This window comes from Phocoena phocoena, chromosome 8, assembly GCF_963924675.1.
Source record: "Phocoena phocoena chromosome 8, mPhoPho1.1, whole genome shotgun sequence".
Taxonomy (NCBI): Eukaryota; Metazoa; Chordata; class Mammalia; order Artiodactyla; family Phocoenidae; genus Phocoena; species Phocoena phocoena.
The window spans coordinates 78,756,501-78,769,373 of NC_089226.1; the positions used below are offsets into that span (position 1 = coordinate 78,756,501).

The window sequence follows — 12,873 nt, forward strand, 5'->3', positions numbered from 1 at the left end:
CCTTAGCACATAGTAGATAAATAAATAAATATACATGTATATAAACATTGTAAAGTAAATATTTCTTGAACAAATACATTGTCTTATTAGAGAAAAAGGATCATGCAGCAAAATGAAAAGAAACAAAGTCCTTCAGTTTTTACTTTTTTACTTGAAGATGTCTCTTTTTTCCCCAAGATGTAAATTTAATATTGCTAGGAAAATGGCAATAAGAGACATAGAGTAGCTTGTAAGGTATATGACATTTAACTCGGTGTTTTAAAAAAACTTGCAAAAAGACTTTCTTTTTAAAAGCAGTTTTAGGTTCACAGAAAAATGGAGCAGTCAGAGATTTCCCGTATACTCTCTGCCCCCCACTCACATACAGCCTCACCTATTATCAACATCCCCACCAGAGTGTACATTTGTTACAATTGATGAACCCACATTAACACATCGTAATCACCCAAAGTCTGTAGTTTACATTAGTGTTCACTCTTGCTGTTGTACAATCTCTGAGTTAACACAAATTTATGATGATATGTATCCATCATTATAGTATCATTCAGAGTAGTTTCACTGCCCTAAAAATCCTCCTAACCTGTGGCAACCCCTGATCTTTTTACTGTCCTCATAGTTTTGCCTTTTCCAGAATGTCATATAGTTGGAATCATACAATATGTTGCCTTTCCAACTGGCTTCTTTCACTTGGCAACTCAGTCACTTCTAAAGCTGAAAAAATTGGTATGATTTAAAAACAAACCATGAAACTCTGAACCCTGTGAAGTTATCAAGAAATAAGAAAAACAGGAAGCTTTAGTCCTATCTTTTCCCCAAGTGACTCACTTCCTCTAAAAGTCCTCTCCCTGGGAGAGTGAGATTCAAAAATTAGATCTAGGTCCAGATTAGAGTAAGGTCCAGAATTTTTAGGGTGCTTTGTTATCGAAGCTACCATTTGGAGCAAACAGCTTTGTCTCACCAATTCCATATGCTATGGGCAGGCAAGGCTGCTGAATCCATGTGCACCTCCCTCTAGGTCAGGGTAGAAGGCGGGAGCTTGTTTCCTTCCCTATTTTCCCAAGAAGCATGAGCATTGGGAAGGAGGAGGCACTGACTGCTTCTCCCAAACCTCTTTCCTTAATCTGGTGGTTACACTGAGCCACACAGCTTGTGCGTCCACTAAGTCTCAAGTGAAAGGGAGATGAAGAGACTCCCCATGGGAATCCCAAATGAGACAAGTGGCTCTTAGACTGCCACTAGAGAAGAAGCTTATGACTGATTTCTGAATCCTGCTTTCAGCTCACCTTGTTGCCCTAGCTCTGCCTCTGAAAGAACAATCAGTCAGCAACATCTCTCTCTTCCATGCCCCGAGCTCCATGTATACTGTTATCTGCCAGGCCTCAGAGGGAGCCTTCTGTGGTTGGGTGACAAGGCACCCTTTGGGTTCTCTGAGTGATGCACTGTCTTGTGAATCTTAAAACATTTGTTTTCAAAGTACGTGTGGCACAGCTTGCTAAATACTAAGCTGATCATATTATGGAGGCCCAGCGGCCAAGATATCACAAGCTATCTCTGGGGGTTAATGAAATCAATACCTTATTAGTTATAAATTGATTGAATTCCATGGTTAATAATGATTTTTTAATCAGTAGCATGCCATAATTATGAGATATACACATGCAATACAGAATAAGAGTCAGGGTGAAGAAAGTAAAATGAAAATAGGAATAGCATCTCGCTGAGCAGGGAGGGATTATAAAATGCAGCTCTGTTTACAACAGCCAGGGCACAGAAGCAACCTAAGTGTCCATCGTCGGATGAATGGATAAAGTAGATGTGGCACCTATATACAATGGAATATTCCTCAGCCATAAAAAGAAACGAAATCAAGTTATTTGTAGTGAGGTGGGTGGACCTAGAGTCTGTCATACAGAGTGAAGTAAGTCAGAAAGAGAAAGACAAATACCGTATGCTAACACATATATGTGGAATCTAAGAAAAAAAAAAAGGTCACGAAGAACCTAGGGGCAAGATGGGAATAAAGACACAGACCTACTAGAGAATGGACTTGAGGATATGGGGAGGGGGAAGGGTAAGCTGTGACAAAGCAAGAGAGAGGCATGGACATATATACACTACCAAATATAAAAGAGATAGCTAGTGGGAAGCAGCCACATAGCACAGGGAGATCAGCTCGGTGCTCTGTGACCACCTAGAGGGGTGGGATAGGGAGGATGGGAGGGAGGGAGACACAAGAGGGAAGAGATATGAGAACATATGTATAACTGATTCACTTTGTAATAAAGCAGAAACGAACACACCACTGTAAAGCAATTATACTCCAATAAAGATGTTAAAAAAAAATGCAGTGCTTAAGAGTCAGTGCTTCATCTCAGTCTGCCTGGATTCGAATCCACACTACAGCTGACTGACTCACTGACCTTGGGCACTGTTGCCTTATACGTGTAACTGGGCTAATGATAAAACTGCCGTATTGGGTTCTTATAAGGATTAAATTAGTTGGTATATATAAGTGCTTGGCTAAATTCTTGGCTTATAGAAAAGCTTTGATAAATGTTATCTATCGTTATGACTATTGAGTCAATCTATCATTAGATATAGATATCTCAACTCCTAATAGTACAAGGTTAGAAAGCTAATTCAGCAAATGAATTATTCTTTTAGTTCTTTAATTAAAATTATTAAAAATTCTCTATTTCCGTAAGTGACAACATCAGTGGCGGTAATTATAACAGTGATATAAAATGTATGATCCTTTCCAGGGCCCTTGGTTTCCTATCTCAGCAATAGTTGAGAATATAGAGAATGAAAAGACCTTTCCATCCATTTTAAAGTCTGCCTCAATTTTAACATCTGTGATACGGGAAAAACAGTAGTTATCTCTCAGTTTCTGTGAGCATGAAATGTGTTAATATGTGCAGAGTATGTAGAGGAGTACTTGTTTTCTGCTTAGCTTATATTAGTAGTATTATTTCTTTAAATGTTAATTAGTTGTTATTTTCTTAAATGTCTGCCAGACTGTAAATAATAGGAGTTGGAATGCAGTCAGTTAGAGACTCTGCCATCTGATTAGAGTTACCAAAATAGAGATTTGTATATTTCTGATGGCTGTGTGGACTAGAGGTGGGGTTGAGCTTCTGTTAAGGAGGCGGTAAGACAAGCCTGGCCAGGTTTTTACCAGCAGTGAAACCACACTGTGTAACACTGAGGTCAGATTTTTTGAGATTCCTCAGACTCATAATTAGAGAAGATTTGCATAGAAGCGTTTGAATAGTAATAACATTTCTGGCACATTTTAAGTTAAGGTTGGTGCATTAAAAAAAATATATATATATATATGTATGTATTAATATATTTTTTATCCCCCAGGAAACTCAGAAAATTAAAACATTTTTCTTCTATAAGTACCACTTTAAAATTAAAACTTTCTCTGATAGAAGAGCCAGAATTTTAATTAATCCAGTAGCACTTACTAAATTTACACCTATGTGTGGAATTTCTTTTGAACCATAGTGTAAGATGTGCTTTCTGTTAATTTGTTTTTTTTAATAGGGATGTTTTTTGTTGTTGTAAATATGTGATTTTTCTTGACAAAACTGCTTCTCATTTGTCTGAAATGGAAAAAAATATTAAAAGCCTTTTTGTTTTTCTCTGTAACAGGTAAGGCCAATTACAAGAGCTATTATGAGGAATGGTTTTACTCTGAAATAAATTACAGTTACATATAAAGGCTGCTTGGCTGTTTCTCTAATTAAGGAGTGTAAAGCTAGAACTTCTGAGTAAAACATGGCATGAGAATCACAGTGTCTGGACTGCGCTCTCCCAAGTTTTCCATTAGAGACTGCCAAAAAAGGATACAGAAACACAAAAGCAAACACCACCACTGGAAACTAATGAAAAAGATTTTCATTATTTGAAGATTTGTAGGATAGGATTAAGAAACGCAAGCCTGGAACAGACACTTGGCCTTATTAACTGAAACCAGCCTAATGGCACCGAAATTACAGAGGAGACTTGGGCTAACCTGGCCCACGGTCTATCCTTAATTTGGGGCTGCAGTGGCCAGACACTCTAGGAAACTAAGCATCTGCTACCCTTCTCAACAGGCGCAGTCTTTTGAGTGGGCCTGAGTCATGCCCTGCTTCCTCTGCCCTTCCGCATCTGTGCCTCTCTCTCTAAATCCAAACAAAAGCAGAAATACCCGGTAAATGAGCATGGCAATAATTTGTTGCATTCCAAACACCGAAATTTGGATAAACGTAGTGTTGTGGGTAGGAGTAGATACTAGTAGCACCTGAGACTCTTGCATACTGAGAAGAGTGTTTTCTTCTCATTTCCACATATTATGGAAAATAAGTCCAATTTTTAAGAATAGACCAGAATGTCTAAAAAAAATAGTAATAATTATTATTTCTAAAAGACTGGGAAGAAGTTATAAAGCAGGGTAATTTAAATACTACTGGTAGAGATTTAAATTGGTTTAGAAAGTAGTTTGGCATTGTCTACTAAAGTTGAAAACAAGCATTCCCTGTGAATCAGCAGTTTTTCTCAGGTACATACTTGATAGAAACGTATGGACAGTTGTATTACAAGATATACACATGAATACCTATTTTAGCTTTATTTGTAATAATTAAGACTAGAAACAGCCCAAATATCCATCATTAGTAGAAAGCATAAATAAGTTTTGTTGTATTCATAGGGTAATATATTATAACAGTGAAAAAATAAACTACATATATATGGAAATCAGGGATGGATTTCACACCCATAGTATTACATGAAAGAAGCCAGACACAATAGATTACTCATTATATATTTGCATTTACATAAAGTTTGAAAAGGACAGAACTCAAATATAATGTTGAAGGATATATCCTTTGGTGATAAAACTGAAGAAAAGTGGGAAAATAGTACCATAAATGACAGGATTATGATTACCTTGGGAGAGAGGGGTGCAGAGGGCATTATGATTGAGAGAAAGGATAAAAGGGGGGCATCTGGTGTTTCATGACTTAGGTAGTAGTTATAAAGGTGTTTGTCTTATAATAATTGTTATGCTTCTGTTTGTTGCACTTTTTATTTTGTAATAAATCATGTTTCATAAGTATATATAAAGCAGATCTGCTTTCCTTTGCTCTAATTCCATATTCACACTAACATCCTTTGGCTTATTTTTCTATGTTTCTATCTGTCTTTGTCCTGAGGAAGATAACATTCCAAAATGTGAAAGGTGTCATTTGGATCATTAGAAAACAAGAAAAATTCCAACAGGAATTAATGCACTGCATACATTTTTTACCTTGTTTTCTTGTGATAATAGCTAACTTTTTCTTAAGTCTTGTAAAGTGAGTCAGATTATATTGAGAATGCTCTGTACGCATTATCTCATTTAGTCATAACAACAATCTTACAATGTTGATAATATTATCTTCACTTCAAAGCTACAGGAATTGAGGCTGAGCAATGAAGTTAAATTACATGTCTAAGAACACAGTTAATTAAAACCCAGCTCTGTCTGATCCAGAGCTCAATACCTTAACTGCGTTTTACTACCTCAAAGATATGGTTAACAGAAAATCAGCAATCACTTGCAGATTAGTGACAAGATCTAATTTTGCAGTGGCCTGAGGAAGGACTGTGGTAAATTCACCTAGCTAATATGACCCTTGATGGCTTCTGATACCCATTAATCAGGTTTCCTCTGGCTATACCCTGACATTCTTCAACTCTGTAACTCAGAGTTACTGCACATGTAAGATAGCAATGTAGCTAAACATTTGCAGGCCTATCACTCCATATGTATGCTAAAATCTCTGAAAATATTCAGTGTCTACTTATTTTTATCCCTGGAGTTTAGCACAGCACCTCGCACACATTAGGTGTTCATTAGGTGTTCTTGTTAGATTGAGAAGAATAAATGCTAGAAAAAATATGGATCTCACAAACAAGCAGTTACTGCCATAATTTTATTTGAAGAATACCCTAAAAGGCATTCTCATGCAAATAGGCAGACTTCTATTGCGGTTTTGCAAATGGTCTAAAATCTTTGCAAACCTGAACCTTAACTTGGGTATTCTCAAGATATTCTTTAGGAAGACAAGCTTTTCTGAAAGTCTCTGCGCTTCATGGTTTACAATGCCTTAAATAATTAAGTGGTTTTCGAAGCTGTTGAAAGATTAGGTACCTGATGGATGATCTGCATCCCAGTTTCTCTGAGAAAAGCTAGTTTTATTCTGTCTTCTGGGAACAATAAACATGAAAAACCTGGTATAAAATGGAATGCATTCCACATTGTAACTGGAAAACATTTCACTGTTCCAGATGAGTCTTGATTTCATGTTTGAACAAACGTTATTATATCAAAAAAAGAGGTGGTTCTTTTGTTGTCTAGATAATAAATTTCCCATCAATTCTGCTTTTAGGCAACAGATTTGAACGTGGGTTAATCAACATCTTGGTTAATGGTTGCCAAATATGTATTAAAATAAAATGTAATATTCTTAACCTTAAAATTATGTAGAACCTATATTATGTTCTTTTTACGTAATTCAGAAGAGATTTCCAAATCTTTCCATGCTTCTTTATTACCATTTTGAAAACTACTTTTCTTTTTTCCTGATAAACTGGTAAAACTCATTATTCATAATTTAGAATGATAAAATAATTAGATAGTAAATTAGAATGCTAGTTAATAGAATTTGTGAACATGTTTACACAGACAGAGACAAAACCTGTGAATAATACCAAAGGTCACTTATCATAAAAAGATGTAGGTTTTTTGGTTTTTGGTTTTTAAATAGTTAGGCAGTTGCTTCTCTGGGAGAATTTAACATTTATTTTGCTTAATCTTAGAGTAACAGATAACAATACCTATCAGGGTTCTACTTTCAGTCCATGCTACTCTTAAAATAGGGAAAACACATGAAATATTTTAAAACTATCTTATCTTCTCATAGTTTTCCTACCAACCAGTCATGTGATTTCTAGGTCTTCTCATTGAAGGATTTTACCTTCACCTGGGATTAAATATTTTATTATTAATTTAAGATTCAGGTGATACTTAATACTGGACTGGTATTAAGAGGGTGGTACACTTTAAGGAAAAGAAAATGCCGAGGAAAAATTTTATATAATCTTATTTTAGCTCAATCTTTGTTTACATTAACATGGAGATGCCTGGAGGCAGTGTGTCATAGTATAACACAAAGGGAAAGCCATGGCTATTGCAGTTCTGCTACAATTTTGTGATCATTCATCTTATTTGATTATAATTTGATTTGTATTAATGTTGGAGGGGAGAGGATGAGAAATGACCACATGATATTTTAATGGCCTTAAATTTTTGAGGTTATTCCTACCTGGATACACATAACTATGGATTATTCCCTTCTTTCCTTTCACTTCTTTCCTTCCCTCCGTCTTCCCATAAATATCTATTAATGCTTACTATGTGTCTGGCCCTGGGTTAGATGTTTGAAATACTCTGTGAACAAAACAGTAAAAATTTATCACCTTTGTAAAATTTATATTCCAATAGAATAAGGTAGACAGTAAACAAAGGATAATTAATAAGTAAATTATTTAGTGTTATATAACATGTTGGAATTTAACAGTTGCTAAGGCAAATAGATTAGGAAAAGTAGGATCAAGAATGGAATATCGTGGAAAGCAGCTGTAGGGTCTTGAAGAGAGGAGTTATATAATGTCGTTTATAATGCGGAGGATCACTCAAGTGTCTTAACTGTCATGTTGAGAATAGACTTTAGAGGAGCAAAGATAGAAGCTAGGAGATGAGTCAGACTATTATAATAATGTAGTCAATATGTGATATATCTTAGAAAAGAGTAGTAATGAAGGTGTTAGAAAGTGGTCAGATTCTATATATATTTTGAAGAATTTTCTGATGATCTGAATATTAGATGGGTGAAAAGAGAGGAAATAAAGATGACTCGAGATTTTTGATCTGAGCAATTTAAAGGATAGATTTGCAACCAATCAGAATAAAGAGGGTTTGGGGAAACATCTGCTTGGATAAAATAAGGAATTCCATTTTGGACAGTCAACTCTGAGATGTCCATTAGACATCCAAGTGAAGAAATCAGGAAGGCAGTTGGATACACAAGCCTATGGATATTAATTATGTAGTCAGCATATAGATTCTTATTTAAAACCATGAGACTGAATGAAATCACAAGGAAGGGAATGCAGATAAAGAAGGCAAGAGAATCAATGACTGGTCCTTTAACAAATCAGAGGAAGAAAGAAATAAAAGCTGAGAATAAGGAACCATTTAAGTAGGAAAAAATCCAAATAAATGAGATGTTTTGGGAGTGCAAAAGAAAAAAAATGTATTTCAAGGTGGAGTGAGTGATTCAACTACTGAAAGGTAAAGAAGAGGATAGAAAATTGATTAATGGGATACATCAATGTGTATGTCATTGGTGACGCTGGCCAAAGAAACCTCTGGAGTGGTGGAGGCAAAAGCACTCTAAAGCCTGAAGTTAATTGTGTCTTCTCTGGCCATAAATCCTCAGTGTCTCCATCCTATAGGACCTGTAAATGGCCTTTTGGCCAGTTAGCCTTCTATTACTGCTCAAGCCCCAGACCTAGTAATGTACACGTATATATACTTCCTTGTCTTTTGCAATATAGTTGTCAAGACCACCATCAAATAGGTGAGAGTTCTAGTTTCACTATTGCCGTTTCCATGACATCTGGGATGTCACTTAACCTCTTTGGCTTCTGGTACTCATATCAATATCTACCTTAAAGAATTATGAGAATAAAGCACTTGGCACACTGCCTGGCACCATAGTAAGTGATCAGTTAGCGATAGCTATTATTATCATCATTATTATGCAACTGCAAGGCCTTGATGACTCTGCTGGAGTTGTTAGTCACTTTATAGTAACCGATAAAATAATCCTGGGAATCTCAAAATATTCTCATTCATTGAAGAACATGCTATGCAAACCTTCTTGTCCTTGAACGTGGGAGTCTCTAATACCCCCGAATTCACACACATGAACCTATTCTTTCTAAAAAGACAGCTCCTGAGCAGCCTAACCTGTCCCTATAGGATGACAGTCACTCAGATATCTTTTTTTTGCTTCACCTGGATGACTCCTTGGCCACCAGGTTACTCTGGTCCTCACTTTTTCACCTCGAGCTGCATGTATGTCCCAAGTAGGCTCCTCCAAAGAAGTTGGAGATGCCTTTGTCTGAAATGATCAGATAGCTCTCCAAATGTTAAGACATTTTTGAATCTCAAGAATGCCTGTATGGGGAAAAATGGAATAGAGAGTTGGTACAGATATTTAAATAGTCTGATGGAAAATGTGGAGAAAGAAGGATAATGTATATAATAGTTAAGAACATGGACTGGGAGTCAAACTTGAATTCAAGTGATGCGGAACCGTTTCTTGGCAAAGTGCCAGCCCCCGAAAAAGACCATCATGAAAATCAGTTGATCATAAAAACTAATTTTATTGAAGTTACAGCAAATAAGGATACCACCTGGGTAGTCTTAGTAGTGTTTTAAAAAGACGAAGTTAGGGAAGAGTTTTCAGAGGGCTCTAGGACCTGGACTGGGGGATTTTAAGGTAAATCTTGCAAGGGAGGAAGTTGGTTGAAAATTGGTCGGAGTATGGGAAAAACAGCTGGGGTAGGTGGACAGAGCAAGGGGAGGACCTTAAAGAAGTCTTAATAAGCATGCAATTAGTCTTAATAAGTAGGCTGTTTTAGTTGGATCACAGTCTTATATTCTGGGAGCAAGTATTTCTTGGAACAAGCAGCCCAGGAATTGTTTGGTTTGGTATTGTTGAACATAGGTTTAGGAAAATAATGTCTTATCTGAGTATTATTTCATGTAGGAAATTATGTTAATTTCGGTTCTCAATGCTTATGTTGTTTAAACCTTGTTGTCTTTATCTTCAAAATGAAAGTTTGAATATTAAAATATGTAAAACATTTATGTCTGGGCCTGATTTTGAGCAAATATTCAATGTATGTTGGCAATTCTTTTTACAGGGTCTTATTGAATAAAACATACACATTTTGATGCTAACATCAGAGAATCCATGTTCTGGTGTCAGACTGCCTAATTTCAAATCCTAAAACGTCACTTGCTAGCTTGTCTCCTACTGTAGATTGCAAACTTTTAAAATGATCTTTTCTTATCTCACAATTGGAATGTAAAAAACACATTTTTATATTGGATTGCCAATATTCAAACGGAAGTGACTGAAAGCAAAATGTGTGTGCTTATCAAACCCACGCTATTAACAACCCTTGCTTTATTTGCAGAATGACATGAATTACATAGCATCCAGTGGACTTCTATTCAAAGATGGCAAAAAGCGGATTGATTACATCCTGGTTTATAGAAAGTCAAATATACAGTATGACAAAAGAAACACATTTGAAAAGAACCTCAGAGCAGAAGGCTTGATGTTAGAAAAGGAGGTATGTGCTTTAATAGTATTAGCTATGTGGTATAATATGCTGGAAGAGATATGATCGTTTATGTTTTAGTATAAAAGTGTATAACACGTGGCTTTTTAAAATGTATAGCAGTTATCTCCCAAATGTAAAAGAAATGCATATGTACAGTACTATTTTAAAATATATTCCTTTTTTACTCTACATGTTTCCATAAATTTAAATATTTTTCAAAGGGCATAACTATTTTTACAATTTTAAAAATTAAAGAAGGAATGATTCTATATAAAGTACAAAACTCTATGAAAAGAAAGACAAAACGTTGAAAGAAAAGTTTGCCAAACTGTTAATGTCTAGGTTTTAATATTTTTTGTTTTTAAATTTTTATTTTGTATTGGAGTACAGCTGATTAACAATGTTATTGATAGTTTCAGGTGTACAGCAAAGTGATTCAGTTAAACATATACATGTATCTATTCTTTTGTGCATGTATCCTTTGAACCGTGTTTTTCTCTGGATATATGCCCAGGAGTGGGATTGCTGGATCATATGGTAACTGTACTTTTATTGTTTTAAGGAACCTCCATACTGTTCTCCATACTGGCTCTACCAATTTGCATTCCCACCAACAGTGTTGGAGGGTTCCCGTTTCACCACACCCTATCCAACATTTATATTATTTGTAGATTTTTTATGATGGCCATGCTGACCGGTGTGAGGTGATATCTCGTAGTTTTGATTTGTGTTCCTCTAATACTTAACAATGATGAGCATCTTTTCATATGCCTCTTGACCATCTGCATATCTTCTCTGTAGAAATGTCTATTTAGGTCTTCTGCCGATTTTTTGCTTGGGTTGTTCTTTTTTTGGATATTGAGCTGCACAAGCTGTTTGTAAATTTTGGAAACTAATCCCTTGTCAGTAACATTGTTTGCAAATATTTTCTCCCATTCTGTGTGTTGTCTTTTCGTTTTATTTATGGGTTCCTTTGCTCTGCAAAAGCTTTTGAGTTTACTTAGGTCCCATTTGTTTATTTTTGTTTTTATTTCCATACTCTAAGAAACAGAACAAAAAAAGATATTGCTGCAATTTATGTCAAAGGGTGTTCTGCCTGTGTTCTTCTAAGAGTTTTATAGTGTCCAGCCTTACATTTAGTTTTTTAATCCATTTTGAGTTTATTTTTGTGTGCGGTGTTAAAGAATTTTCTAATTTCATATTTTACATGTAGCTGTCCAGTTTCCCCAGCACTATTTATTGGAGATACTGTCTTTCCTCCATTGCAGTCTTGCCCCCTTTGTCATAGATTAATTGACCATAGGTGCATGGGTTTATTTCTGGGCTTTCTATTGTGTTCTGTTGATCTATATTTCTGTTTTTGTGCCAGTATCATACTGTTTTGATGATTCTAGCTTTGTAGTATAGCCTTACGTCAAGGAACCTGATTCCTCCAGCTCCATTTTTCTTTCTCAAGATTGCTTTGTCTATTTGGGGTCTTTTGTATCTCCACACAAATTTTAAGATTTTGTTCTAGTTCTGTGAGAAATGCCATTGGTAATTTGATAGGGATTGCATTGAATCTGTAGATTGCCTTGGGTAGTATATTCATTTTGACAATATTGATTCTTCCAATCCAAGAGTATGGTATATCTTTCCATCTGTTTGTTTCATCTTCAGTTTGAACTATTTCTTCTTAATCCTGTTTCTTATATGCTTTTAAAGAAGACTTTATTTTTTAGAGCAGTTTAAGGATCATAGTAAAATTGAGAGGAAGGTACAGAGATTTCCCATATACCACGTTAACCCACACATGACCCTCTTATCATTATGTAAAGCCCTTCTTCATCCCTCATAACTTTCCTTTCTTCAAATGTTTTTTTAGTGTTCTTTAAGGAAAGCTATTCTTTTCAAGTGAAACAATAAAAGTAACAATGCTCACTAGGCAAAAAATGAAAAATAGAAAGGAAATAACACATAACCCTCACTCTTATTATCCAAAAATAACCACTCGTGCTATTTTAAACATTCTAGGGTTTTTTTAAAAAAAATATTTATCATATTACAGAAAGAAAAAAAATGTAAAAAATCAGAAGTATAACAATGTACAAAATAAAAAGTCAAAGTGCACATCTACCATCTCTCAAATCATACCCTTTTCTCCTTTGGTAGCCTTGCTAATAATATCTTGAATTATACTGCTGTGCCCCTCTATATATTTTCTATGTATATACAAACACATATAAATTTTTTACATAAAATTAGTCATGATATACTTACTATTCTGCTATTCAATTCTGTCGTTTAACAATGTATTATGGATATCTTAAATTGCAGTGTATTTAGATCCAACTCATATTTTTTACTCAGGTGCATAGTATTACAATTTGGTGATTTAGCCAACTGTTCCCTTACTGAGAGAAAAAAATTAAATTA

General features: G+C 35.2%; 1 protein-coding gene across 1 annotated transcript in view; it reads left to right on the top strand.

The window, feature by feature from the left end:
* ANO3 (anoctamin 3) overlaps positions 1 to 12,873 on the top strand; it is a 423,419-nt gene that overhangs the window by 285,471 nt on the left and 125,075 nt on the right. Inside the window, 1 exon segment of the mRNA XM_065883040.1 lies at positions 10,309 to 10,467. Within this exon segment, the coding sequence (XP_065739112.1) occupies positions 10,309 to 10,467 (159 nt within the window).